Source organism: Monodon monoceros, unplaced genomic scaffold (genome assembly GCF_005190385.1).
Source record: "Monodon monoceros isolate NGI ecotype Baffin Bay Population unplaced genomic scaffold, NGI_Narwhal_1 Super_Scaffold_21, whole genome shotgun sequence".
Lineage (NCBI taxonomy): Eukaryota > Metazoa > Chordata > Mammalia > Artiodactyla > Monodontidae > Monodon > Monodon monoceros.
The window spans coordinates 137,303,454-137,327,515 of record NW_021703778.1 but is presented as its reverse complement, the minus strand read 5'-3'; the positions used below and the strand labels follow the sequence as shown (position 1 = coordinate 137,327,515).

General features: G+C 39.7%; 1 protein-coding gene across 3 annotated transcripts in view; it reads left to right on the top strand.

Annotated features, from left to right (window-relative positions):
- Positions 1-3,018: 3,018 nt before the first annotated feature.
- ESR2 (estrogen receptor 2) overlaps positions 3,019-24,062 on the top strand; it is a 193,753-nt gene continuing 172,709 nt past the window's right edge. For 2 of the 3 annotated variants that reach the window (XM_029238381.1, XM_029238382.1), the window contains exons 1-2: positions 15,035-15,402; positions 17,265-17,437. In XM_029238381.1, the coding sequence (XP_029094214.1) occupies positions 15,050-15,402; positions 17,265-17,437 (526 nt within the window). In that variant the 5' untranslated portion in view covers positions 15,035-15,049. Of the gene's footprint in view, positions 3,085-14,958; positions 15,403-17,264; positions 17,438-24,062 lie in introns of those variants that run through there. The other variant, XM_029238379.1, reaches the window with a different exon arrangement.

The window sequence follows — 24,062 nt, the reverse complement described above, 5'->3', positions numbered from 1 at the left end:
GAGATGCTTTCCTTTCTCCTACAGCAAAACGTGCCTTTCTTACTCTGATTTCCTTTGATTTCCCAGGTGACATTTAGCTCATCTTGCAAGCTCATCTTATGAGTGTAATTATAAATGCTAGTAAATTAATATTACCCATCATATATAACATAACTGAATTTTAACAATCCAATGCTTTAACACCAAAGGACGACTGAATGGTGAGGACTTCAGTCCTTGTTGTAGGATATTTGGGGGAGAGGAAAGCCTTTCAATGTCATACCATGTGGGTGCTTCCTTAGGCAGGTCATGAGTGAGGTGGAAGTGAGGCTGGGACCCTGCTGAACAGAGGCACGTCCTCAACACTAGATTTCAGGTGCTTTTTGGCCTAGCTAATGGTACTTAACTGTTTCAGGAATCCCTTCTTAGTTTTCATCTTGGTTTGGGGGAGTTGGAATAGTCACCCTCTCCACTCTCTGCCTTCAACCTGGCAAAGGTTCCATCCCTAAGGTGCCATTATCTTTCTCAATCCACAGGGTGAGTCAGAAGGAAATGGACTCACTCCCATTCATTCTCTTTGCTTAATATTTCCTGCAGTGGGGTTTCCTTGTGTAACAAACAGCTTCTGTGGGTGTTTGAGGGTCTTTAAAAAGAGAACATGCTGTTCCTGTGAGTGGAATGACTTCTGAAGGAAGCACTACAGCAAACAGGGAGCTCTAGTTCCAGGGTTGAGCAGAAGCTTTTCTCACAGGTGGCAGGAGGCTTTAAGGTGGGGCTTGTCTGCAGGAGATATAATGTCCTGACATTCAAGCCATCTTCATTTCCAATTGATTGCAGCTGTGGTATGGAAGAAAACAGTCTTGGGCTCTGGCCTAGGTTCAAGTTCTTCTCAGTCACTGACTGGCCATTTTCTCAATCATAAAATGGGGTTAATTAATAGCAGAGTTGACTCAGAGGCTTGTTGTGTATAAACTGAGATAATATGTAGAAAGTGGAGCATGGCTAAATGCCCAATAAGTGGTAGCTGTTTATGAAAGCATTGTTGCTACTGGGTTCTTTCCTCACTATGCATGGCTTCAGGTAACTGATATAAGCTCTGTGCGCCTCAGTTTCCTCATCTGAGAAGTGGGGTCAATGAGGATTAAATGAGATGCTGTGCAAGCACTTAGCACACTCTCTGGCATGATGCAGATACTTAATAGATGTCAGTTTTCTTAACCCTCACATCATCTTTGTCTGCTTGTTGGCTCATGACTGAAATTCCTTCATAATAATTTCCATTGCAGAGGTATCTTGTTGACAAGTGCTACCAAATGGAACTGATTTTTAAAAACCATCCTTTAAAATGTTCTTCTTAAGGTGGAAAGAAGGAAAAAGAATACGGGTATTGGGCACCTGGAGAAAAACCCAGGAAAGGGAACAGGGGAGCAGAGATTGGCAAAGATAAGCATCTTGTCTTCTACCATCCTCCACAGGGATCTTGTCAGCTCTACACCGTCCCGTCCAAAGTTCTCAGCCTCAAGAATCAGGAAACTCTGCCCTACAACTTGTAAGAATCCAGGAGTCCAAGCTTTAATGAACCTTGGAGGTGGGGAGGGTACAAATTTTTGATAACCATTGTTTATAAGGTAGGTGGCTCTCCACATTTGGAGACTGTCTCCGCTACCTGTGGACCTGTGGACTTCACTCTTACAAACCCAGAGCACACTAGCGTCCCTCTAGGCTATTTTGGTTAAACCCCAACACTTAACGCTGTAAAAGTTTCCCTCCATATGCCCCTTTGGTCTTCCTGCATCAGAGATCTGGAGTCACAACCGCATCAAGAACCGTAGTTTGATGATTAATTAGGCACAAATGTGGCACTAGGGTCTCACAATGCCCTGTGGGACATCTGCTACGTTCTTTTCGATTTTTGCCATCAAGATGCAAGTTGCTTCTTAGTGACTATCAAATAGTCTTATTAGTCCTCACTCTGGGCACCACTGCCGGGTGGGGTGGGTGAGGAGAGCTTAGGGACCGTGCAGACCTGGGGAACAGAAGCTGCCACCAGGGGGCGCTCGCCTGCGGAGAGAGTTTGACGGAGGCGGAGCCAGGGAAGAGGGGCGCCTCCGCAGAGAAGCACGGAACCATCTCCCCTCCCTCGTCCTTCACCCACGCGCTTCCTTGCAGTAGGTGAGTTTGAGGAGGTTCCTGGGATCTTTGCTCTAGGGCGAAAGGCCTTCCCCGCCAGCCCTTGAAAGATGAGAACCCACACCTTCCACCTCTCGACCATGCCGCGTGGCTTTGCCTCTCCCGGGGCTCGAGGCTGCGCTTGCCGCTGGGAATCGATTGGGCAAATAGTTTCACCTCTAGATGCTTAGTCAGACTTCTGTATTTAATGACGCCAAAGCATCCAGCTCCTCTCAGACTCACGTGGCTCAGGGTCTGGGGAGCCGACCCTCAAAGCGTGGCCCCCAACCCGGCAGCATCATTTTCAGCATCACCCCGGACCTGGTTAGGAATGCACATTCTCAGGCCCCGCCCCAGACCTCCCAAATCCAAGACCGGGGGAGGGGCGCCGTCTGTGCTTTGCTGCTCCTGCGGGTGACTGGGAGGCGCTCGACGGTGACAGCCCCTACCCTGGGGCTTCCTACGTCGCTCAGGTGAGTATGGATCGCGAGGCGGGTAGTCCGGCTCCTCCAGAGATCTCCCGGCCACTGGCTAGGTGGTCACGTGGGCTCTGGGCTTCTTTCCCCCCTCCCCCTCCTGCCCCTCGCGTCTTTAAAAGGAAGGAGAGGCTCCTTCGTTAGTGATCTTTGCAGTGTCTCCGGCTACTGGACCTTCTGACACCCACTCCCTCGCCCCTGTGCTAGGCCGCCGGGAGAGCGGAGGCTGCGACAGACGCCTCTGGAAACTTGCAGGGCAGAGAAGAGGCGGCGGGAGCCGGACCAGAGCGGGACCGTCCAGGGCTGCGACTGGCATCCGGTGCTGCGTTTGGGATCTGGGCTGCGCGAGGTGCGCTCCCTCTCCGCAGCTGGTGCCGCAGCCGGGTGCGGGGAACAGAACTAGTACGGGAAAAGCACGTGCCGCGTTTCAGTGATTGCTAGGCGGGTGTGTACAAGTAGGGTAAGTGCCCCTTAGGTCAAGGTGCGATTTGTCTGATTTAGTGTTTGAAATCCAGCGATGGGAAAATAGTAATATTGAGAACAATAAAAGACACCCCCCAACACCCCGCCAAATCCACCCGTCTGGAAAACTACTGGAAACAGAAATTTCATGTTTTGACTAAATATTTTCACTCAAGACGCTGGCAAGTTAACTAATTGGTTTGTGCCTGTAAGCTCCGGGTTGACTGTGCTAATATACATGCTTTTTAAAAGGCAAAACTCCTGTATTTTCTACGGATTTCCCAACCGTGGATGAAACGGTGACAGTAGGAAAGTTGACCAGGGCACCTCATGCTTGAGTTTTGTGGGCCTGGGAAGATGTACATGTATAAGGCAGGTGACTAGTATTTTTAAATGTATTAACTGGCAAACCTTAATCATATCAGAAAGCGGAGTTACTTCTTTCCTGGGCGGATTGAGTAAGATTGAGATCATCTGGGCTTTTTTTTTTGCTGACGAGGAACCCGAGCCGCTGTTCTCTTAACCTGTTGTTTTCCCGTTCCTGCCTAATTAATACTGGATATAGAATTAAGTCGAGGGAATCTGTATATATATATATTTTGTGTGTGTGTGAAAAGCAAAACTTTGGATTCGGGTGAATTTCTATTTAGGAAAATAAGATTGACTCAATTTTACTAGCTTTTTAAAAAGCAACTTTGTGCTTTGGTGTGGTACACAACACTTTTGAGGAAGGATTTTGTTTTGTTAGATTTCTAGTATTTACATGGGCATTCCATTAGGAATTTTTATTTTTGTTCTAAGTTTCTAAACTCACAGTGGCTGTTTTTCTTTGTGTGTGGAGAAGGATGTTTGTTATTTAAAAAGTGAACATGTGGAAAGAAAGATTTGTGCTGTGAGTATTGTAAAAAGTACATGTACTGTGACTATGAAAAGAACGTTGTACACTTATTCTTTGGATCTTTTTTTCCTGCAGAAAATCTGTTTTTGCATACATTCTAGAAGAGGGGGAAATGTTAGGATCTGTTTATCAGCAGGTGTTAAAGCATAAACCTTAGTATTCCATTTTATGTTCAAGCATTTTTTTTCAGTTGAATTACTGAAACATTATTTCAGAAGTCACCAGTCTCCTGTAACATTTAAGTCCTATAAGTCTCTGAAGTCAATTAAAAACACATTTAGGACATCTTTCATAGTGGTTCTGAGGGATGTGAATGAATCTAATCATCATTTACATTTCTCAGTTTATTTATAATATGGAATAGGTAAGATTTAGTAGTAAATTCAACCCTTAAAAATATAATTAGCATTTAATAGATATTGATATGTCCATTTTAAAGAATATTACATGTAGTTTTCTATATATGTGATCCAACAGGTAATGATTCAAAATACATCTTGTAATAATGTTAATTCATGTTTTGAATCATTTTATAATATCTATAAATAATAAAATAATATAGAATGCTGAAGGCTGAACTTGAACCATTTACTGGTAAGTTTTTTGATAATTATGTCTAGAGCCCTTGAGAAATGTATACTTGAATTTAGGCTTCATCATTCAGTGCCTAGCACACTGTTTTAGACATAATAACATTTTTGAAAAGTCAAGCTTATTGCAGTGTAATTTATATAGAGTAAAATCTAGCCTCTTTAGGTGTATCGCTCTGTGAATTCTGACAGTTGCACACAGCGGTATACTCAGTCACCTCCATAATCAAGACATGGAACAGTTCCATCACCTCCAGAAGTCCCCTTTGTAGTCAGCCCTCTCCACTCAACCCCAACCCCTGGAAATCACTGTCTGTTTGTTGATTATATAGTTTTGCTCTTCAGTATATTCTTACTTAGAAATAATTGTCTTCCTTCCCTTTTCTCAAAAAAAACCTCAGTTCCCTTCCTTTTTTCGGATGAGCCAGGTTCTGGTATTTTTGTTTTAATCCTATACACTTTGGGGTAAATTGAAGAAAAGACAAAACTATTTTGTATATGGGAAACCAGAGGCTTGGAATACGTGTTAGATTCATATTGGGCTAATAGATTTAATTTTTAGCAAATTTGGGTCCCATTGTGGTATAAACCTTTGGTTACGGTTTGCATCATTAGTTATCCCAAACTGAAATACAAGGGCATTTAAAAATATATTTGTAATTTATGTAATATTAGTAGAATATGTGGATCCTTTATAATCTTTGCATTTAAGAGATACTTTTATTATATTTGAGATTAAGAAAGCTACCTGAGGGCTTCCCAGATGGCGCAGTGGTTGGGAGTCCACCTGCCGATGCAGGGGACGCGGGTTCATGCCCCGGTCCGGGAGGATCCCACGTGCCGCGGGGCGGCTGGGCCCGTGAGCCATGGCCGCTGAGCCTGCGCATCCGGAGCCTGTACTCCGCAACGGGAGGGGCCCACAGCAGTGAGAGGCCCGCGTACCAGAGGAAAAAAAAAAAAAAAGAAAGCTACCTGAAATTACATATTATCAAATAGTGAGAAGCCTAGGAACGATTGAAAATGACAATTTGTAGACATTTGAAATGAAATATAGAGTGATTGTGGCTACTTAAGTTAAAATACTCTCTTTAATAGGAGCTAAAGTCTGTGCCCAATTTATTTGTAGATGTCAGTTTTTTCATTTCTGTGCCCATGTTTTGAAATCTAGATTTTCCTGTAGGACATAGATGTAAACTCTTTTATAAACCAGTATTTTTTTTACTGTTTAATACATTATTCAATTCAGTAAACACTTAGGAGCCTGTTATTGCTAGGCACTCCTAATGAAGATATGTCAGACTGATGTCGTTTGCCGTTTTCCTTTGTGCTATGAAAAACAAGAGCCTGTCTTTTAAATACATACACAACGTACCTTTCAGAGAACTGCAGTGGCAGTAACTAGGATATGCAGAGTGGCAAGTTTATGAGGCACCAGCAAACTGGATAGTTGGCATTTCCAACTGGAACGGTTACAGCTCTTGATAATAATTAAGGGCTTTACAAAGGGAATCCTTGTGCAGGTGTACTTGAGAGAGGAGAGAAGAATGAGGGTCACCTGGAAAGACAAATTACTGGGCTCCTATATATTTCCTCAAAGCAGGACTGCAAAGTTTTGTTAGTGAATGTTTTGTGTTCACTGTCAAACCCCAGACTGGCAGGCAAGTTGAATGTATTCCGTTTAACTTCTGCATCGGTCATGTCCTTTTGAATCTCTTCACCCACAACTCTCGCTCACCCTGCCCCAAATGAATATTTGAATATGCTTCTGTTTCCTAAAAGTGGAGTATTGTCACTGACTTGGTATTAGGAAGGAGCAGAGACCTGCTGATGAAAGAGAAGATTGATGGGCTTCCCCTCCACACTGCTGCCTTAGAGTGTGATAACCCTGGGGCTGAGGCTTTATCCTCTTCCCATATTCAAACCCTCAAAATTCAATTTGCTAACCAGCTCAGTAGGCTATTAGGGGAGTTAGTTTTCTCATTTTGGAAAATACATGTACGTGTTCTTAAGAGTTGTATGTGAGTCAGTTATTACCGATCAGTTCCATGATGATTTTGGAGTGTTTTTTCTTTATTTCTAATTAATATTAAACTGATTGAGACTCTTAATATTTTTCTTAATATTTAAGGCTAATGATTGGCAAATAGCCACTTATACACATCAAGGACGCTTGACACCTAAGACATATTTTTTATCTTTTCCGTGAAATTCCTTCTATTGTCTGCTTTGTGAATGTGAATTTATGGCTTCTGAGGGGCACACAGGTGTGGGGTGTTCAAACTGAATGCTTGGGGAAGTGTGATGGGCAGGCTTGAGAATACAGCATAGGAGAATGTGGCATTTTGTGTTCCACACAGGCTACTAGCAGCTCAGCGTTTTGGACAGTGGTGGTGGATTGTCAAGAAGAAGTTAAGAGAGTAAAATTAGGAGGCAGAAATCTTCAGGGTGGCCATAAAGGTGTCTTAACCTAAACTGTCTGGAAATCCTGCCTAACACTCTAAGCATGTTCAGTGGCGTGCTGATAGACTGACTTCATCCTCTTGCATATGTAATGGATACCTTTGCAGAATGCTTTCATGTACATCATTTCACTTCATCCTTAAACACTGTGAGAAAGGGGAACCCATATTAGGTCCCCGTTTCTCCTGAAGGAGATGTAGGAACTCAGGGAGTTTACCTGATTTGTCTAAGATCACCTGGCCTTCAGGCAGAGCTGGGCCTGGGACCTGGTGTCCTGCTCTGGTCACTGGGCAAGAATATACATAAAAACAGGCCTGGTGGTGACTGCCTTCTGATTTTTTTAAAACTAGATTTGATCGGCACCTTGATAAAATCAGCCTACTCTTTCTAAAATGTCTTTCTGCCATTTCTAGGGCATGCCTTTTTCTTCTTCAAGGAATCACTGTCAATATTTGGAATTTTAAAAACTTTTTTTTTTTTTTTTTTTTTTAGTTTAAGAGCCATAACGTATTTCCCAGCCAGTACATTAGAACACTACATATAATCCCATGTGTACAAAAAGCTTTCCCACTGGACATAGATGTGACCCAAGAGGGCCCCACACGGGTGTGTGTGCTGGGGGAGTGTGAGAGAGACATCTTTGGGCAGAAGACAAGGGCTGTTCATCATGAAGGATACAGGCCAACTATTTTAGGCTGTGATGAGTAATTAAAGAAAATTGGCACACAAAGAAATGATTAATTCTTAGAATCAGGATGTCCGGGTACATGTTCTTTTGTTGGCCAGGTGAAATTCCATGCCTTCCAGGCCCAACAATTAAATTGTTTAGAGACTCTTTTTCCCTGTTATACCAGAGATTGTGGTCATAGAGGCAATGCTTGGGTGTTCAAACGAATGTGTGGGAAAATCTGTAGTGCAGTGCTGGAGAAATATATTCTTCTTGGAATTCTTTCCTTAGATCAGTTTATATCACTGTTTTAGAGCAGAACTACTTAAATGACCAGAGGTTGTTTATTCACTTTTCTAGACCTCCAGTGGAGAAGACTTTCCTTTTGTTACTTATTCTCTAGTCTCCCAGGTCTACTGCAGTGATTTAAGTTCATTACTCCTTGTTGTGTCTTTGCTTAAGAAGGAAAAACCCTTTGCATTGGCTACCAAGTTATTAGTTACCCAAGACTGCACTGACAAATAGTTGTCATGTGAATCTGGATAATTTAAAAGATACCCAACCAAAAAACAGTATATCCTCTTAATCACTGCCCAGCAACCAGTTCTCTCACATTAATTATCATGGTACTGGGGATGTGTGGAAATTCTAGAGAAGTTGGTATATATGTGTGAAATGCATATTTTCTAAGCAAAGTCACTGTGGTACCTGATTTATTGCCTGGATGAATCCTGGCATTTGCCATTTGGCGGTATATGTCTGACAGGTCATTTCAGCATTTCTAGGCCGAGAATGAACATTTCAGTTGTAGGTGAAAATGAGTGATGGGATTGATTCTCTGCTCCTGAGAGAGAGATGATCTTCATTTTAAATGGTGTTTTCCCTGTCCAGCTAGATAATGGGGAGTGTTATTTCAAGTTCATGAATTTCCATGCTACTATTCATTACTTTGTGTCCGTAGAAGCTTTACGTTTTTAAGAGGCCTAATGAAAGGAAAAGATAGTGGTGGTTTTCTGATAGTTTGGTGTATTGGCTTTTCTACTGATACTTAAGCCGAAACGCCAAATACATTTCTTTTGGGCAATGTAAAGTTGAGACAACATGAAATTCAGTAAAACCTTGATTGGTCAAAATGTTCAGAGAATGATTTTTTGTTTAAACAATTCAATTGATTTTAAAAAATTGATTATTAAGTTGAAGTCTCTTGTTCAAATTCTTATTCTAAAATCCACTGCTTTCCTGCTTCTTAATTTCTTGGATATAATTTAATCTTCATTTGATGATTGAGAGTGTAGAGTTTATCCTTATGTAAGTTTACCTTGAGCAGTGCTCTGTATAAGAACGTTGGGATACTCACCATGGTGATTACACTAACATTTGGATATGCTTTTTATTTATTAAATTGGGTAAGCCATCTTGTTTTCTTTTTTATAAGTTCAAGAAAAATAAAATTTAATACTATAAATCAACTATACTTCAATTAAAAAAAGAAATATAAAATTTATTACCTCCAGGTTACATTATGCATAAATACAATTTGTTATGCATGTTACCTTAAGAATTTTGTTCTCAGTTGTTACATACTGTTTAAGTTGTGCTGTTAAAGTACTTGTCTTTTGATTAAATATTTGGCTGCATAAGATATGCTCAGATCATTTAGCAAAAATAATGCACTAAAATCCAATCACCAAGGTACAATATTGAAAACATAAGCACAGTGAACAGGTGCATGTGTAGGTGGATTGAAATAGGAGAGGTGTTTTCAAGACAGATTGAGGGACAAAAGCCTCCTAATAATTCTGCCAGTTCTCGACCTGACATCTAAAGGTTACTCATGACCTAATTACCAACTCCTGTATTCAACCATTTGCTCTAATTTCGATTATTTCCATGGTTCTGTAAATGTTTTCAAGCGTCTGTATTTAAAACCCTTCCTTGATAGACAAAATGTGGTGTATACATACAATGGGATATTATTTAGCCTTAAAAAGGAAAGAAATTCCGATACATGCGACAACATGGATAAGCCTTGAGGACATTATGCTAGATGAAATAAGCCAGTCACAAAAGAACAAATACTGTATGATTCTACTTATATGAGGTACTCAATAGTCAAGTCTGTAGAGACAGAAGTAGAATGGTGGTTGCCAGGAGCTGGGGGAGGGAGGAATGGGGGAGCTGTTTTTAACAGGTGTAGAATCTTAGTTTTGCAAGATGTTTTTAACAGGTGTAGAATCTTAGTTTTGGAAGATGAAAAGAGTTCTGGAGATTGGTTGCACTACAGTGAAAATGTATTTAACACTACTGAACTGTACATGGTTAATATGGTAAACTTTATTATGTGTATTTTACTACAACTTTTTTAAAAAGTTTGGAAATTGCTAGTTAGCATTATATGCTTTATCCTGCGTATTTTCTATTAGGAATCAGGGATTGTATATATTGATTGGGAATAAGTAGTTGAAATATGGAATCCTGTCCTCATGATTAGTAAATGCATATATTTTTTTGAAACTTCCTTGATCTTATATTCGTTTCCAGCTACCATTCTCTCTCCTGTCCCTTGTGGACAACCAATGTTGATTGGAAGTGGTAGCACCTTTGTATTTATTCCTTGTTATTTTACCTGGTCTGCCTGCCTCATTTAATGGGCATAGTGGCTCCCTGAAGGCAGAGTGCATGTCTTGAAACTCCTTTAGATCCCCTGTCTCAGCTCAGTACCATGGCTACTGCAAGTGCTCCATCTTTGATTCATACTCTATACTGGATGAAATCATATATTTTCAACACATTTCTTCATATTCTTTTCTTACAACAAACATTTATTGCGTTGTAGTGGAAGGTGAATAAAATACAGTGTGTGCCTTCAGGAGCTTAAAATCTAACTGTACTTACTTCTTACTCTCCCACCCCACCTTTACCATTTCCAAGAAGGATTTGGTGTAGTTCTCTTCTAATAAGGAGGGTTAAATTTCTATGTAAGTTACTATAGGGGTGCTAGAGTGAAAAAAGTGATAAGGCATGAAACGCCAACTGCTTCACAATGCACTTTGCATATTTCTTATGAACATGGCAGGTTTTCTGTAGGAAAATATCAGGAGATTAGAGTGGAATGATGAATTGGGACAACGTAGTGGAATGCCTTGAATGTTAAAAGAGCATGACTTATTAAGAGGCTGGTGGGAAGCAGGGGGCTGCTCAGAGCTGGGTTTTTAAGAATGTTAATCTGGCTGCTCTGTGGCCCTGGAGAAAGAGCTAACTGGAGGCAAGGAGCAGTAAGGAGACTATTTAAGGTGCACAGATAAGAAGTAACAAGAGCTTGCTCCAAGGTTGGTGAAAGACATAACCATGGAGAAAGGCACCATGGAGAGAAAAAACGAATGTGCCTTGGTGATGAAAGGTAGCTGGATGAAGGGGAGAAGTCAGAGATAACTGTAATAGCCTTTGCCATTAACACAAATAGGAAATGAGTGGTTTGGGGGAGGAAAATGATGAATTTTGCCTTGGATATTATATTATCTAGTGCTCTGTAACAAATTGTCATAGAATTTAGCAGCTTAAGACAACAAACATTATCTCACACAGTTTCTGAGAGGAATCCAGAAGCGGCTTAGCTTAGATGTTGGCCAGGGCTACAGTCATCTGAAAACTCGACTGGGGCTGGAGGATCTGCTTCCAAAATCTCTCTTTCACTGTAGTTCCTTGCTGGCTGCTGGCAGGAGGCCACCGTGGGGCTACTTGAGTGTCCTCACAATATGGCAGCTGGCTTTCCCCAGAGTGAGTGATCTAAGAGAGCAAGCCAGGAAGAGGCTGCAATGCCTTTTATAACCTAGTCATAGAAGTACATGCCATCCTTCTGCCATAATTTATTCATTAGAAGGGAGTCACTATATCTAGCCCATATTCAAGGGGGAGGTTAGGCACCACCTTTTGAAGGGAAGAGTATTGAAGAATTTATGGACATTTTAAAAAAACATCATAGATATATTGTGTTTTGAGGACAAATGGAATGAGCATTCCAAGGAAAATGTCAGGAGAAAGGAATTGGGAGCTTTAGAGAGCCAAGTTGCTTACATATGGAAGTAGGTGACAGCTGGAGCAGAAAATATTGAAGATGGAGAACTTCTCCAGGCTAGATTCTTAATGATCTCTCTCAAACAGTCTCATTATTAATGGTCATTGTTCCCTTCCCCAAATTATATTATTCCATATATTTTAACTTTTTAAAAAAAGGTTTCCATTTTTAATTTCTTATTTTGTTTGTTTTCCTTCAAAGCTTCTTATCAGGAAAAATTTCAAAGTTATAGAAAAGTTGAAAGACTAATATAATGTCCGTATGTTTACCATCTAGATTCAGTAATTGCTGACAATTTGACTTATTTGCTCTACCTATGTATCTATGTATGTATCTACCTATCTGTCTATCCATCTGAATATTCTTCTGAACTATTTATTGAGTGTCATTCTTTGGTAAAGAAGGGTTTTCCCTCTACGTTGGGATAAACTACGGGTTCTCTTAAAAAGGCAGAGTACAGGTTTAATTCTTTTCCCCTAATTACTAATTTTCAGAGCGAGGAACTGATACAGTGGTAGCAGATGATTCTCTTTTTCTTTTCCTCTTTTTTTGAACATCACTATGGACTCATAGTCCAAAGGGTAAAAAGCATATGTAATTTTGCTATTTATTGCCAAATCCCCATGGAAGTTGTGCCATTTTGCACTCTCACCAGCAATGTAGGAGCAAGTCCATGTTTTTTCCATAACCTTTCCAAGAGAGTCTGTTGTCAAACATTTGAATTTTTTGGGTTTCCCTGGTGGCGCAGTGGTTGAGAGTCCGCCTGCAGATGCAGGGGACATGGGTTCGTGCCCTGGTCCGGGAGGATCCCACATGCTGCAGAGCGGCTGGGCCCGTGAGCCATGGCCGCTGAGCTTGCGCGTCCGGAGCCTGTGCTCCACAACGGGAGAGGCCACAACAGTGAGAGGCCCGCGTACTGCAAAAAAAAAAAAAAAAAATTTGAATTTTTGGCAAACATAAGTGAGAAATGGTATCTTGGTGCAGTTTAATTTGTATCTCTTTATTGAACAAGGTTGAACATATTTTAATGTGTTTTAAGAGCCATTTGCCTTCCTTTTCCTGTGTTCTGTTTGTGTTTTTTGCCTATTTTTCTAATGAATATTTTGGGGTTTTTTTCCATCTTAATTTAAGCGTTCTCGCTATATACCAGAGAAGTTAGCCCTTTGTTTCTAATATAAGTTGGGAGTATTTTTTTCCAATTTGTCATTTACTCTTTTGACTTACGGTGTTTTTATGATATGCAGATATTTACTTTCATGAGTTTATGTACTTTTATGTACATTTTAAAATTGCATCTGGATTTTGAGTCATAGTTAAGAAGATTGTCCCCACACCCATGTTATAATGGGATTTATCTACATTTGCTTCTAGTACCTGTGCAGCCCCTGTTCCTCCCCCATTCCTGTCTTACCCCTTCTCCTCTCCTCCTCTCTCTCCTTCCTCTTTCCAGTTCTCTCAACATTCAGGTCTTTAACATTTGGAGTTTATTCTGGCATACATTCTTTTCCCAATGATAATTCTGTTGTCCAATGTTTTCCTAGAGATTTGAGATACCACCTTTATCCTATGACAAATTTCCAAAAACTTTTGACTTTTTTTTATATTTATTTATTATTATTTTTGGCTCTATCAGGTCTTAGTTGCGGCACGCGGGATCTTTCATTGTGGTGCACGGGCTTCTCTCTAGTTGTGGCGAGTGGGCTCCAGAGCGCACGGTCTCAGTAGTTGTGGCGCATGGGCTTAGTTGCCCCGCAGCATGTGGAATCTTACTTCCCCAACTAGGGATTGAACCTGCGTTCCCTGCATTGGAAGGCAGATTCTTAACCACTGGACCACTAGGGAAATCCTTTGAGTTTTTGAATTTGCTGTTTTAGGATTTTCTGTTCTATTGCATAGCAGTCTGGGTCCAGTCAGGAGATAGAAAGTACACAGTAGGTTCGACAGGGGAAGTCTAATGTAAGAATTACCAACTATGATGAGAGATTAAGTATAAGATATAAGAAACTCTACATGGAGCTGAGGTAGACTACCCAAAGATGGACAAACTTGGGGGATTCAGACCTCCTTGGAAAAAAATGGTTTGGCCACTAATTAGCAGAAATGTTAACTGTGTAGCTGGACGAAAGTGGTCTGGAGTTGCAGGTGGGGAGCAGGTGATCAGCAGCTGGTGGTGTGGGCATGCCCTGGGAGTCCAGGTGCCTGTGGGGGCAGAAGACCTTCAGAGTGTGCATGTGCTGGTGATGAAACTTGTACAAGGAACAACTTCTGTGTAACTCCTCAGGCCATAGTCTTAACAGGTGATTGCAGAAAGGTTCTCGCCATGCCAGGGCTACAAGTTTGCAGTGGGACCTCATTCTGGACTTATGGCTGGCACAGGCTCCACTGGATGCTCTCACACCCACACTGCCAGCCTCTGCCCCTGCCAGAAATCACTGTGGCCTCTTCCTCCTGCAGTGTCCCTGCAGTGCCTCAACTGCGAAAGCTTAGCACTGGGCTCAGTTTAAATGCTTAAGGAATTCCATTGCTATAGAACATACACTGAAGGGTGTATTAGGTGAAAGGCAATATATTGGCTATTCATAGTGTGTTTGAAGATCTGTTATTGCTAGTCCTGCTCATTGATCTGCTCTTTCAGGGTTTTCCTGCTTATTTTTCTGTAAAAATTTAAAAAGGAACTTATCTAGTTCAAAAAAAAAAAAAAGAAAGAAAGAAAACTGGTTGGCATGGCATTTCGATTTAATCCTGTGTTTTTTAATTTTTATTTAGTTATTTTTTGCCATGCCATGTGGCTTGTGGGATCTCAGTTAGGGATTGAACCCAGGCCACAGCAGTGAATGTCCAGAATTCTAACCACTGGGCAACCATGGAACTCCCTGTGTTTTTTAAGTTTTAAAAGCACTTTATATTAAATTCTTATGGTAAAAAAATTATCATGGTTAACAACAAAAGCATTATGGAAGTGAATGAAGTAGAAAATAAGTTCCATGCTTTACCTTCCTACCCCTCTGAGGTTAATATTTTTGTGTATATTTTTCAGGATGTATTTCTAGGCCCATACAAGTGTGTGTGTGTGTGTGTGTGTGTGTGTGTGTGTGTGTGTGTGTTTAATAAAAATATGTCAACCTTTTTAATAGTATGCTTGTATCTGTAACTTAGAAATGTCTTTTTTTTTTTCTTCACAGCCATACCTGTCTATGATTCTTTGAGAACATTATAATGTCCCTTTGTGCCTCTTCTCACAAGGAGTTTTCCTAGATGTTACCTATTCAAGACATGGATATCAAAAACTCACCATCTAGCCTTAACTCTCCTGTCTCCTACAACTGCAGTCAATCCATCCTACCCCTGGAGCCAGGCCCTATATATATACCTTCCTCCTATGTAGAGAGCCACCATGAATATTCAGCCATGACATTCTATAGCCCTGCCGTGATGAATTACAGTATTCCCAATAACTCGGAAGGTGGGCCTGGTCGACAGACCACAAGCCCAAATGTATTGTGGCCAGCTCCTGGGCACCTCTCTCCTTTAGCCATCCATTGCCAGTCGTCACTTCTGTATGCAGAACCTCAAAAGAGTCCTTGGTGTGAAACGAGATCATTAGAACACACCTTGCCTGGGAACAGGTAAATCCAGTCTTCATTCTGAATTGTAGTTCATGGCCATTATTCAGATTGCTTTACGATTTAGTGAAAAGAAAGATATGTGTTATACAAGGTCTTCATTATTACATAGATCAAATAGAGCACCTAAAACATCTGATATTCTGAATTCTAGAATTCTGAATTCTAGAATATCTAATCTGATATTCTAGTTCTTACTAAAAAGTTGAGCTTACAGATCTGTGCTTTGGGGGAGAATTCACTATCATGACTACTGTCTTTAGAAACTAAAGATTTAACTTAAATCACTTTCTTCTTGATGAAGTGATTTGGGTTTGAAAAAGAAATTTTTACTTTCAAGTTAGATCCTTCTTATCTTGCAGTGAAATCACAATTTAGTGTTCATGACAAATTGTGTCCAAGATAAAAGTAACTGTCGGTATTACAACTTAATGAAATACTAGACAGGTGAAGCCTGAAAAGACAGACAAACATTGGTACAAGCTTTTAAGCAATGAACTAAAATAATAACATTTTTTTTTTTTTTTTTTTTGCGGTACGCGGGCCTCTCACTATTCTGGCCTCTCCCGTTGCGGAGCACAGGCTCCGGACGCGCAGGCTCAGTGGCCAAGGCTCACGGGTCCAGCCGCTCCACGGCATGTGGGATCTTCCCGGACCGGGGCACGGACCCGTGTCCCCTGCATCGGCAGGTGGACTCTCAACCACTGCGCCACCAGGGAAGCCCAATAATAACATTTTATAAAGATTGATGGGAAACTATTTAAATGTGGACTTTAGTTGAACTTTCTTAAACTCTAAGGGCAAGGTAATATAATGGGTTATTTCCATTCAATTTGTAATGTTTTTTTTTTTGGCTTCTCTGCGTGGCTTGTGGGATCTTAGTTCCCTGACCAGGGATCAAACCCAGATCTTTTTAATGATAATTATGGCTACAGAGAGCAGAGGTAGTATAGGGAGAAGCATGAAGGGGAGATAAATTTCCAAAACAACCAAAGTACTAAGTTACAGCATATTTGATATTGAAATGTATTACTTTCAAATATCGTAAAACTTTGAGAAAGCCGTATTACACAGTAATTTTATTTTTCTTCTTTAAAAAAATACTTCTTGTTTGTTGGTAAAAGAGAATACGAAAATTATAGATAACTTTTAAAAAATAATGTTTTCTCATTCAGGGTTTAAAGGAAGAAATATTTTGTTTCTGAGCACAAGTTCTAATCAGAGTTCTGCTAATATTTGGGTAAATTAAACCATAGTATAATTACCTTAATTTATAAATAATCGTACTTCTACTATTTCCTTTCCAAAAAGAAACATGCCGTAGCAAAATTAGGAACTAACCAGGTGTTTTTGGTGCTTGTTGGTGCTCCCTTGTGGGCTGTCCCTTCCTCTGTGGAAGCCCTGGTCCTCCCTCTACCCAGCATTGAACACCTTCCTCCAAAGCCTTCTCAGAGGACAGGTACATGTTCACGCTCTCCCCTTCTCTTCTCTCTTCTTCCTCTCTCCCCTTTTCTTCTCCCCACCATTTCCACCCAGACTGGATCTGGTCACTTATTACACTCAAAGTTGTACACCCTGATGGCTACAGCTGGCCATCCATGGTTACTGGTGCTCATCAGCACTGCATGGATGGGCATAAACTTGCTTAACCACGTTCGGGCATCAGTCATCCCAACAGGGTGACTCTTCATAGATCTGATATCAGTAACAACGGTTTTGCTTGATCAGATTTCTTGGAATATATTTATCACGAACCCTTGAGGGCAAAGAGATAAATTAGGCAATGTTCATGCTGTTCGTTTTTCTAGAAAGGCCCTGTTTTATCTTTAATGCTCTTTTACAATGAATGTTTTCTTTGCCCCTAGAGAGACATTGAAAAGGAAGGCTAGTGGAAGCAGTTGTGCCAGCCCTGTTACTAGTCCAAGTTCAAAGAGGGATGCCCACTTCTGTGCGGTCTGCAGCGATTATGCATCAGGATATCACTATGGAGTCTGGTCGTGTGAAGGATGTAAGGCCTTTTTTAAAAGAAGCATTCAAGGTACAAGAGTATTGTTAGCTGCTTCTGTAGTTTTCCACTTTTGCTTTTAAACAAGTTTTCAGATGACCTGGCAGAAATTTCACCTTTGGCCTGCTTTGTACACAGAGTACTTGATGAGCAGTTCAGAGGATCATGTGTGTTTGCGGGTGGGGTGGATTGTTTCAAGTGTAGAGTACTTTATCTTTCATTGCAGATCTCTACCCCGGAACCCAAATGGGTCTCACCCCATCATCACCCATCGCCATCTTCTTGGGAGAAGACGTCTGCCTACAACCCTTGTGAAGATAAAGCTTGCAAAAAAAATGTGTGCTCGTTAGGAACTGCAAAGATTGTTTCTTCCTTTGTCTTATGTTTAATATCTGGCATAAGTAACAGTCATGATGGTGGGCTGTCTCCCGAGGAAGAGAGAATAAACATGTTTTACGGAAATGATCAGAAGTCAGTAGTTCAACTCCAGTGGTCTCTGAGAATTTATCTAGAGGCATGTCTTGCCCTGAACTAGTGGAACCTCCTTCACAATCCCGTTTCCTGGTCTGGGTTTAGACTATTTCCCTACCCTTCTCCAAATTTCTGCTGGGCTGGGTTTTTGTTTGTTTGTTTGTTTTAGTGGCCTTTTTAATCAGTTTCAAACTGTGCACACCTGGTTTCAAGGCCAGTCAGCCCCTTACCACACATGTCCTTGTTGGCCCTAATTTGCTGAAGGCACTTTCCTGCTTACTCGTGCTCTTGGCTGTCTCTCTGCCCCTTAACCCCTCCCTTGCCAGCCCTACTTCCAGACAATGTCCTATGTTCCCATCTCAGAGCTCCCTTCCCTTTTCTGCCAAGGCCTCAGTGCCTTGTTCTTATCCGGTTAAGGAAAGCAACCTTAAAGCAACTCATAGTGTGCAAGTGGCAAGTGGTAATTTACTGAGTTAATTCACCCAATGATAACTCTACATTAAGAGAGCATTTTACCTCGAGCAGAGAAGCTGATGTAATCCAGAGGGAGGTGAGGGGTAGAATGTTGGTAGATAAGAAATCACCTTCCTCTGAGTCCCCTGAAATTCACCCTTCATAGATGACCACCTGTTTATCCTGGACCCTCCACTTAGTAGCTCTGTGGCTTTACTTCCCAGCCTGTTTGCTCGTCTGTGTAATGGAGATACAGAGTTGTTCTAAAGAGGAAATGAGGTTGCTTATGTGAAAATATTTGGTCAGTTATAAACAACCTGCAAATTCAAGTTATTCTAGTTTTTCTTTTAACTCTTCTGTTTTCAGTTTAGATATCAATGTCTTTTCTTTCTTCCTTGTATTTCTCTTCGAATCCTAATCTCATTTAAACCTTCCTCCTCCAAAATCTTCATAGTTAGGTGGATGAGGGCCCTCTGCCATTTCCAAACTTTTCTTACCGAAAGGAAAAACAGCACAAAGGAAGCTGATGTCATCAAATATTATCAAAACATAAATCACGGTTGCTTATTTTTGCTTTTGCATACACAGAGCTTTTCATTCTATGTTTAACATATTCAGTGCTTAAAATTTTTTGTTTATGATCATTGTACTAGAGGGTTATAAGGCCAGGTCCAGTTTCCTGCGATATATGATAAGAACAATTCAGGTTTTCTGAAATTCAGAACCAAACTCTTGATATGATGACAATTCTCTATCTTGTTGAGGTTCTAGAATTTTATCTCCTAAGGAAATTTTGACCCAAAACAACTAACTACATCCTTAAAAAAGAGAATTCTTATTTGCTGTTTGGGAAAAATCTCTGCATGGAATATCTTTCATGATACTTCATGAACCCTGAGACTGTAGCTGAAAACAATAAAACGTAAGTTTCCTATGCTTTCCCCATGTCATTCTTTCCTACTGCATCCACAGAGGAACTGCTGGGAAAGGGAAAAGGAGTGTCATATCCTAAAAGTGCAAATGGGAAAGAGTTAGTGCTCTTACAATTGCTTCATGCCTAAATGATTATTTCTTTGGACTCTTCATATTTTTGGTGCCCTCTGGTATAAATGCATTGCAATAACTGAAAGTGGCTACTCAATTTTTTTGGTATGTTGAATGAAATAAGAATCAAATATATTTTCATAAGTTGTCAATTTTATCCACATTGTTTTATTGAATAAATCCATTTTCATTGCTGTTTTTTGAATATAGGAGCTTAATTTTTTGTTTGAGATATAATTTACATACAGTAAAATTTCCCTATTTTATTTTTATAGTTTTATGAATTTTGAAAATACATGTAGTCATGTAACCACCACCATAATTAAGATATGGAGCATTACTATAACCGCAAAATATTCCTTCATGCCCATTGTAGCCAATTTCACCCCAACCTCCCAGGCTCTGGTGACTCTTGATCTATTTTCTGTCCCTATAGTTTTGCCTTTTCTAGAATGTCATAAATCTTAAAGTATGTAACCATTTATGTATGGTTTCTTTCACTTATCATGTTGCTTTTAAGATTTATCTGTGTTGTTGGATGCATTAGTAGTTCATTCCTTTTTGTTACTAATATTCCAGAAGGTGTGCCCCATTTTGTTTATTTGTTCATTTGAGTTGTTTCTAGTTTTGTGCTATTTTAAGTAAAACTGCTATGAACATTTATGCATATCTCTCAGTGTAGACATCTTTTTGTTTCTTTTGGGTAAATATCTATGAGTAAAATCGCTGGTTGTATGATAAGCTAATGTATGTTTAGCTTTATAAGAAACTAACAAACTGTTTTCCAAAGTGGTTGAACCATTTTGTATTCTCAACAGCAATGTATGAGAGTTCCAGTTGCTCCATGTCCTTATCAAAACTTGGTATTGTCAGTCTTTTAAAGTTTAGCCATTCCATTTATATTGGTATGTAGTTCTATCTCACTGTGGTTTTATTTTGCATTTTCTGATTACTGACAATTTTGAGCACCTTTTCTTGTGTTCATCAATTTTTTTCTATGTATATGATATATATTAAGTTCTATATATACTAGTGTTTAGTCTGACTGTTCTGTTGATCTGTCTCTTCATTCTTGTATAAGTACCACATTATTTTAAGTATTATAGTTTTATAATGAATTTTAATACATGCCAGTATAAATTCCTCCTATATTAAAAATGTCCTGGCTATTTTCTCATGTTTATTTGTCCACAGGAACATTAAAATAATTTTATTAAGTGACCTCCCATCCTTAATGTTAAGAAAAGTGGATATTTTATTAAACCTAAGAATTATTTTGAAAGGAAGCTCTGTAATAGTCTTCACATCAGGAAACACATTGACTCCATTTATTTAGGTCTTTTACATCTCATAAAATTTGGGGTTTTTTTTGATATGTATTTGGCCCATTTCTTCATGTTATTTCCATAAAGTTCATCCTTCTGGCTATTTATTTTATATCCACATATCATAGTAATGATACTACTATACTATGCACTTTCATTTTGGTATTTATAATAACTTTTATCATTGTCATTTGAAAGTTAAAATCCATTTGACTGCTGCTCATGAATCTTTAACTCTTTATTTCTTAAGACATTATAGGCTAAGCTTTAAATGGGAAGCTGTAGCAGCCCATAGGTTGTGTAAAAGATTCTTACCTTCAAGGCATATATTCCATTACTTGGGACTTATTTGGTCTTGAACTCAAGAAGGATATCCTGAGGGAAGAAACAACAAGGTAGATGCTTGTTATTGAAGTATAAGAGTGCCAGGGAGGGTATGGGTAATAATTGCTCTGTTTTTTTCTTTTTTTTAAAGAGCTACATTATTTTATTTTATTTAAAAAAATATTTATTTATTGGCTGCATTGGATCTTTGTTGCTGTGTGCGGGCTTTCTCTAGTTGTGACGAGTGGGGGCTGCTCTTTGTTGTGGTGCATGGGCTTCTCATTGCTGTGACTTCTCTCTGTTGCGGATCACGGGGCTCTAGGCACACGGGCTTCAGCAGTTGTGGCACACGGGCTCAGTAGTTGTGGTGCACGGGCTTTGTTGCTCCACGGCATGTGAGATCCTCCTGGACCAGGGCTCGAACCTGTGTTCCCTGCATTGGCAGGCAGATTCTTAACTGCTGCGCCACTAGGGAAGTCCCTAGTTGCTCTGTTTTTAAAATAAGAAAACCGGGAGGCTGAGCTGATATTAAAGTCAGTTCTTCTGATTTCAAGTCCAGTGCTGTCTCTTCCCTCCATGCAGTTGGATATGAATGATAATACATATTCAGACAGTCTCAGTAATTTTGCAGAGAACAAAGATAACCTTTTATGTTTTGTATTATAAAAGGCATATTTTCCTATAAAGTTTTATATCTTAACTAAAAGAATTAGCTTCATATTTTGCCTTTAATTTTGCTTTGAACTTTTCTCTTAGTTCTGTTAGTGTGGAGTAGCAGACTGTTGCATGGAACAAGAAAGCCATTTTAATACATGGGGTGTTTGGTGCAGTTCAAAGAGGACTTTTTTCTTTTTGTCAGAAATGAAGTGAATTACCATGACCTTCTTGCATAAGACATTTTCTAGGCTGTTTTATTGAGCATGTTCATATTATTGTGCTTTCGGATCCTTTTTTAAAAGTAAAATGATCTTTTACAGTAAACTCTGAGAGAAAAATAAAAGCCAACCTCTACTTGTCCCTTAAATGCTTATTGTTATGAACCTCCTTATAAAACCAATAAGGATGACATCATATATAGTTCTTAGAGGTTTTAGAAGATACTTAAAAGATTGCTTCTGCTATGGAAAGTGCTGTGGGATTACATTTATCTTCTAAGTATAAAGCATTATATTCTAAAGTACAATAGAAAGTTTCTGATTAGAAATATATTTTGGCTTTTAAAATTTATTTTTGTATATTATAAGTGAGGATAAAAGCAATAACAAGATAATTATCTGTTCCTTTAAATTTTTTTTATAGCACGCCTTATATTACCACCTATTCTTGAGTGTGTATGGAACCTGTAAATATGAAGACAGAGTCACTCCCTTGGTTAGGTTACATTTTATGGCAAATGGTGTTGGGATAGTCTCTTGTGATTAGTTTCTTGTGATTATATAAGACTCCATCATAGCAGACTGTGGAGAAACTGGAAGTCAGAAAGATGTGCTTCTCCTGGCCTGGAAGGAAGCAAACATGTTGTGAGCTGCTTCTGGGCAAGGAACTGCAGGTGCCTCTAGGAGCTGAGAGCAGTGTCCAGCCTATAACTAGCAAGAAAATGGGAATCTCGGTCCTACAACTGCAAGGAATTGATTCTGTCAACAACTTAAATGAGCTTGAAAGAGGACCCTGAGCTTCAGATGAGCCCACAGCCCAGTCAATACGTTGGCTGCAGCCTTGTTGGGACCCTGAGTAGAGTAAGCTGCGTCTGCACTCTTTATTTGCAGAAACTATGAGATAATAAATTTGTTTGATTTTAAGCTTTTAAGTTTGTAGAAATTTATTATGTGGCATGGAAAACTAAAACAATAACTTTAAGGAGGTTATTGAACTGAGCTTAAGTGTTTTCATTTGTAAAATGGGGATTATAACTCTTTATAAGGGAAGTTATAGGACTAAATGAAATGCTGATGAAAACTACCCGGAAATCAGTAGGACATCAGGAATGTTGGTGTGTCAGGCTAGGAAGACGTTGCTTCCTGTACATGGCCAGGATGGAGGGTCACTTGAGAGAGTGGTTTTTGCATCTCTAGGGCACCTTTGCTGGTACCCAGGCCGATGCAGAGTGTGATGGTAGAGCCACAAACAACTGAATTTCAATTTGTGTTTTGTTGAACAGATGTTACTGGAATCTATCTAAAAGGGGAGAGGATTATAAAATTTAATTATGGTTCAATCATGGAACCATAGCTTTTTGAAGTGTTCTTTAAAATCTGGTGAGTTGGAAAAAGGAAAGTTAATTTCACAGCTTAAAACATTAACATTTGAAATATAGATAAATTTCAATTTATCTGTATTTGCATATTTATTTGTATGTGTCTATATTTGTGTGAATTCGTTTATTGTTTGAGTAGCTAACAGCATTTTTAAAATGAGTCTCCAACTTACAGAAAATGTGCATATGCAATATAAAGAACGTTTTTTCCTGAAATTATGAGTTGCCAACATTATGCCCCGTCACCTCCGAACACTTAACATGTATTCCGGTAGAGTCACAAGGGTCAAATTGGGAAATTAGCATTGATACATTATTACCATCTAATGTTTAGACTTGTTCCAGTTTTCCCAGTTGTCCTAACAGTGCCCTCTAACAGTTGTCCTAACAGTGCCTAACAGTGTCAAATTGGGAAATTAGCATTGATACATTATTACCATCTAATGTTTAGACTTGTTCCAGTTTTCCCAGTTGTCCTAACAGTGCCCTCTACAGCAAAAGGATCCAGTTTAGAATCACAGTTTGCATTTAGTTGCTAGGTCTTTAGCCTTTCTCTCTCTGTCCAGAACAGTTCCTCAGTTGTTCCTTGGTTTTCATGATCTTGACAATTTGGAATCTTATAGGCCAGTTATTTTGCAGAATGCTCCTCACTGTGGGTTTGTGTGTTGGTTCCTCATCATTAGATTCAGCTTACACATTATTGGCCTATTGCAATATCACAGAAATGATGCTATATTCTTCTGACTGGCTCCTTTCATGTAGTGCCTGATTTCAATTTGTCCCAATA